This window comes from Phoxinus phoxinus (genome assembly GCF_949152265.1).
Source record: "Phoxinus phoxinus genome assembly, chromosome: 2".
NCBI lineage: Eukaryota > Metazoa > Chordata > Actinopteri > Cypriniformes > Leuciscidae > Phoxinus > Phoxinus phoxinus.
The window spans coordinates 45,465,368-45,471,552 of record NC_136877.1 but is presented as its reverse complement, the minus strand read 5'-3'; the positions used below and the strand labels follow the sequence as shown (position 1 = coordinate 45,471,552).

At 37.1% G+C, this 6,185-nt stretch overlaps 1 protein-coding gene across 1 annotated transcript; it reads right to left on the bottom strand.

Annotated features, from left to right (window-relative positions):
• Positions 1 to 3,112: 3,112 nt before the first annotated feature.
• LOC306991858 (putative C-type lectin domain family 20 member A) lies at positions 3,113 to 4,702 on the bottom strand. The gene has a single exon (XM_079600093.1). It carries the CDS (start codon positions 4,561 to 4,563, stop codon positions 3,796 to 3,798), a length of 768 nt encoding a protein of 255 aa, XP_079456219.1. The 5' UTR covers positions 4,564 to 4,702; the 3' UTR covers positions 3,113 to 3,795.
• Between the last annotated feature and the right edge of the window lie 1,483 nt (positions 4,703 to 6,185).

Below are 6,185 nucleotides of genomic sequence, written 5' to 3'. Positions count from 1 at the left end.
GTATGATTTCACTTTTCAAACTTTAGTTAGTGTGTATTGTTGCTGTTTGAGCATAAACAACATCTGCAAAGTTACAATGCTCAAAGTTCAAAGGAAGATATTTGCTTTTAAAGAAAAGGACTACAACAAACGGCTGGTAGGGATTACACGACATTCCTCACTGGTTAGTGTCAGTATCATAGAGTGCCGAAGTTCTGACGTCACTTTGTAGGCCAAAACGCGGAAGTGAGTTAGCATTTTAGCACTTCCGGTTCCCTCGCCCTAAAGTCTATGGGTTTTTTGAATGGGTTTTTGCTAAATCGCCTGAAATAAGGTCTGTGGTTAACAAAGCCTCTAAATATTTTCACGTTTTGATCTATGACATAAAACACACCAGTTATAACCTGCTTGTGATTTTTAAAAAATTTATTGTGACTTAAAAACGGTGGTTGCTAACAAGTTGCTAAAAGGGACTACATCCTTTGGCGGGGACTTTAGACGTCATCATGACAAACAGGAAATCTCTCACTACTAACCCGCGTTTCAGCCTCACGTTCTTTATTTCTGTGGCGAGACTGTTCGACAATGGTGTTTTGTTTTGTCCCGAGATGCAACCACAAGTCGTTGAATGAAAGATGCTCGTTTTTTTCTGGCGAATTAGCAAATGGGATGCAAACATACAATCAAACATAATACAGTGAAAGATAATCTTTATTAAAGTTTATTTGGGGCACAATGATCCGGCATAATAATCTTAATCACAAAGAAAATAATATTAAGGTTTATATAAACTAACAAAATAATAAACGAATAAATAAAACATTAACAAAAGATAAAAAAATCTCATAGAGGCACGCATAAACAAAATTATTTTCTAACATTTTTGGAAAAAACGAATGGGCAATATTTCTCATGAAAAAGTGGATAAGTTCATACCATAGGGTTCATACACAGCGCAGATCATAATGAACGCTTGATGATGACGTTGATCCGCGACCATGGTCAGAGTGGTGTGCTGTAGTCCGTTTATAGCCTACCGTTAGCATTTTATATCTGACGGCTTTATTTAGGCTTCAAAATGTATACATTTTGGATTAACTTGTAAAGATTATCTTGATAGACAAAACGTGTAAGGGTCACAACTCTTTGTTGAACACAGATCTTATTTTTGGCGATTTTCCAAAAGTCTATGGGGAAAATGCATAGCTTTTCGATCGAGGGAACCCATGCGCCGCTAACTTCCGGGTTGGCCTACAAAGTGACGTCATAACTTCGGCACTCTAAGCCTAAAATGTACTTAAACCCCGCCCCCGTGAACACGGACTCCATGTTGAGAAGAGGAAAAGCTGTTGTATAAGAGTACATTTGTGAGTCAGCTCAAACTTTAGCATTACATCAGCAACATAAATTCATCAACTAACCATTCAGAGACGTCCTGTTGCATTCTACATGTTGTCACTTCTTCTTGTCTCTCCATCTTTGTCTGACTCCGTTTTAACATTAAAGGCAGAACAGTTTCTGTCATTTTAAGGCAAGTGCACACTACAGGATTTTAAAACGTCGGGCTGAACTGTGCAGTTCACACTACATGACTTGCTCTCTGTGAAATCAGGAGTGTTCAAGTTGTTGAGCTGTTCAAACCACACGACACAACGTGATTGATCCGCAACAGGAGGTAACTCACTACACGAGGTGACAACAACTCTGTCAGCCAACGATTCTATCTTGTCTACAAACCACGTTTTATCACGAAGAAATCACGCGATAAAACGAACCGGAAATGACGCAATACAGCACGCGCGCCACTACCCAGCGAAGAAGAACACAAGTACACAACACGCGAGTCTTTGTTTGAATATGGACGTCAGACAGAAATTAGTGCTGCAAACTGTTTGCGCGATGATTTGCTCTGGAAAAAAATAAATAAAATTCCCATAGACAGTATAAACGGTATTTTCCCAGTGACCTCAACCCATGCCTTGCTCTGATTGGCTGTAGCTCATGGCATCACATGTGGTTGAGTCGTGCGACAGCTCCAGATATCTAGCATGCTAGATATTTTTCTGGGCTCGGCGACGCGTCCGCGAGGCGTCTGCGAGCGTCTTTGATGCGTTGTTGGCTCTTTCATACTAACAGATTGGCGAGCGTTCATCGGCCGCTAATCCCCCGCGATTTGCACGCGATAACAACCCGACCTGTCGGCGAGCTCAACGATTTGCAAATCGGGCTTAAATCGGGCTTAAAATCCTGTAGTGTGAACTAGGCTTTAGTGTGTCTGCGTGAGGTAATCGCAGCCAATATTATGAAGCTGCTAACACACACACCAGCTCTTGAAACCCCGCCCTCTGCAGCAGCTCATTTGCATTTAAAGGGCCAGGCACAAAACAGTGCGTTATTGCAAACCCTCAAAAAGTGACAACTTTAACATGCTATATAAAATATCTGTGGGGTATTTTGTGCTAAAACTTCACATACACACACTGGGGACCTCAGAGATTTATTTTACATCTTGTGAAAATGGCATTTTACCAACCCTTTAATAATATTTCCCCTTTAATAACACATTCAGTGTCTGACCATATAAACCCACAATTTCAAATTTGACGACAGCGATGACAAAGTTTTTTGCTGTCCAGTTCAAAGACCCAAATAATAAAACAGTGTTTTAGAAAATTTTGGAGAAACGTATTTTTTTTTCTAAAACCAGCACACACAGTTTGTATACATTGTTCTACACCAACACCTACAAAGTAATTTATGACAAATAATATTATTAGACATAAAATTGAAAATGTAGGGAATTTGTGAAAAAAAATTAAAATTCAGTTACTCAAAAAAATCAATTAGGTTAATGATGCCAGAATATCTTCTTGCATGAGTCAAATTAACTTTGTCAATTTTTGATTCAATTATTCTGAATGTAAATTATTCAAAACATTTTACAAGTCCTTGATAGAATCCGACCTACAGATTGAGGCGGGAATGGTACAATAGACTAATATATATATATATATATATGGGCCATTCCACTGAAAGAGTGACATTTGCCTGTTGTAACTTAAAAAAATTAAACTAATTTATTATCTTTTTTCAACACTGAATCTAATAACACACACATTCCACTATTCAAAATGTATATTGGTCAATCTCATGTAACCTTTTTTTTTTTTTTTTTACAAGGTTTCAAAGTGGGACATGGATGCATTTTTCTTTTCCTGTTACCAAAAATCAGGTGTCTTTTAAAAAGTATGTTTAAAAAAAATGACAACTTATTTCTTTGTTTTCCTCTCACAAAAGTGTTGATTTTAAAGAAATGGTAGGTTGCATGTTTAAATAATTGACATTTGTCACTAAAAATCACAATATATACACACACGATGTATAAAAAAAACAAAGCCATTTATTAATTTTAAAGGAGGCCCAAACCTTAAATTTATAAATGTTTATATATATATACAACCAGACTGGTATAATAAAAGTTGCTACAGTGTCACACACAGCGAGACTTGTGCTGCCACCAAAATAATAGTGAATATTAAATAAAAAATATATATTTTTTATAAATCAGCTTTTTAACATTTCTATGCATTGAATAAAATAAGTTACATGAGTGCTGCTAAAAATGGATTTCATACGCATTAAACAAGTCAACATTTTGAGCAACTTACTGTCTGTAAAACTGGCTATAGCTTCGGGAAAACATTGTCAATTCCATCATGATATTCAGCCATTACAAACAAAGCAAAGAAAGTTAATGTTTCTGAAAATGACTCTGCAAGAAAGTCCCCGTTCACAGTATCTGCTAACCTTCAAAGATTAATCGACTCTGGTGTATCCCTTCTTGACGCAGAGAAAGTTAAGTCTCTGTTCACAGTCTGCCGGTTTCCAAGCGTTCTGTGTTCGGTTATAAACTCCACAGCGCTGATCCATGGCAGGACACTGGGGCTCTCCACCCGCAGACCAGACCTTATAGCCCAGATCTTCTCCATTTACCCAGAACCAGTGACCAGCGAGAAAGCGCAGACCGATCCACACTTCATCTGTCTCGGCATCTGTGCTGTTTATCTGCGCTTCTTCCATAATGTCTTCTGAGTTTAGTATGGCCAGGTCGATGTGGTTTTGTCTGCAGTATTGCAGAGCCTCTTCCCATGTGCTTTCCTTCTGCACCAGGATCAGCTCAAAGGCCGTCATACAGTAAAATCCTAGACGCGAAGAGCAGTCGCCGTCACACAGTTTATATGTGTTTTTATCGACAGCGCCACATTTTTCATTATCATGATTTGGTTCTCCCTGGTTCCAAAACGTAATATTCGCCCGCCCGCCTTCGGACCATATCCACTTGTTATTGTCTTCACCGTCTCTCTCAAGTCCAATCCAAAAAAAATTATCTTTAATTAGAGGATTGTTAGAGAGCTTCTGTAAATCTTTTTCTCTGACAGTGGACAAGTCATCGTAGCGCGCTCTGCAATGCCTCTGTGCGTTTTCCCAGGAGTCCGTCTCGTTCACGAAAGCGTGATATCTGTAGACGCTGAGATTCAGCTCAAAGAGACTCAAGAAGAGCAGCACAGTTACTGAAGCCTTCATGTCTCTCTACAGGTGAAGCAGCAGAATTCATAATAAATGTGGTATTGCACATTTATGTCATGATACTGCTGACTCACCACACCTTTCACAAATTTCTGCCATGAACAGACCAATAAAAAACGGTGACCTTCACTGCTTTGGGTAATTCAATTTGAGGCATTACACTAACAAATGTCTTTACTCAAAACGTAAACAACAGGCAAATCAGGTGACTCAAAGAAAGGACATATCGATACATTAACCCCTGGTTTCACAGACAAGGCTTGATTCTAGTCTCAGAGTAAAATGTATGTTTGAGGTGTTTTAACTGAAAGCAACTTGGACTGGCATATCTTAAAATATGTAGTGCCAGTGTTTTGTCTCAAGATGCACAGTAATGTTTTCTCTTAGGCACGGTTATAAAAGCTTCTTAAAGGGGTCACAAAAAAATTATATTGTTGTCTGAGTTTGCATTTTACATTTAAAAACATCAAAATTAATAAGTAATAAGCTATTTTCTACCCTGGTTTTGAAACGTTCGTTTTTATGGGCAAGACTTGGAAGTAAACGCCCACTGCTATGATTGGATAACAGCTTTGCATATCATAATGAGTTTCATGTAGGCGGTGTTGAAGTACTCGTTGATCTTCTGCGGAGGCGGTGTTTCCTCACTTTTCAAAGTAATAAATTATGCATAACTGATAAAATTAAGTTATGTGAACTTGACAATTCCACATAACTTAATTTTTTAAATTATGCATGAAATGTATACTTCATAATTTTAAGTCAACGGGTTTCCTCACTTTTTTAAGTTAAGTCAACTGATCACTTTTTACTGTGAACATTTTATAAATGAGGCCCCTTGTTTCTTCTTCAATTCAAATAGATTTTGCAGCACTTTCTCAAAAAAAAAAAAAAAAAAAAAAAAAAACAGTTTACAGAGAATAACAGCTTGTTAATAAGATCAAGAGGCTGAAAATTGTAATAAATCGTACTCAAAAGCCTAATTAAATGTTATAGTTTCGAGAAAACCAATGCTAATAAATTTGCTTCAACATATTACAGACATGAAACAACCCGAGTGCCAATTTAGGTGATGGTTCACCTTACATACAAGTATAGTGAGGAAACATATTCAGATTTGCCACAAGGAATATTATGGATTTTTCTAAACTGGCCAGGACTGACACACAGTTCAAAATTGTATTGATCTACAACAAGTCATACAAAATGTTAACATTTTAGTAACATTTTTAAATGTGCCAGAAATATAAAAAAGTAATAGGCTAGTAATTTTTTTTACAACAGCTGTAAATATAAGATCAGACTTGTGCTGGAAAACAATGGGTTTGTAATTTGTAACCCATTTTACTGACAGTTCCAAACGTAATTCCCAATTTCAATAAAACCTCATTCTCAAAAATCCACTAGTTGACCATATAACTAACAGTCATATTATTTGTATGTTATTTGTAGTGAAAACTGCAGTGATATTCAGGCACCAGTAGATGGCAGCAATTTAAAGAGACAAACCAAATGTCAAACCACTCATTCTCTTTAGAAATGCTGTCCGACAGACTAAATATTGAATCAGAGACTTCCAAATCTTATATCCAGATATAACTGGTATATTATTTAACATT

What these genes read in the sequence shown, in the direction of transcription:
- LOC306991858 (XM_079600093.1), bottom strand. Translation starts at nt 4,563, where the DNA reads ATGAAGGCTTCAGTAACTGTGCTGCTCTTCTTGAGTCTCTTTGAGCTG.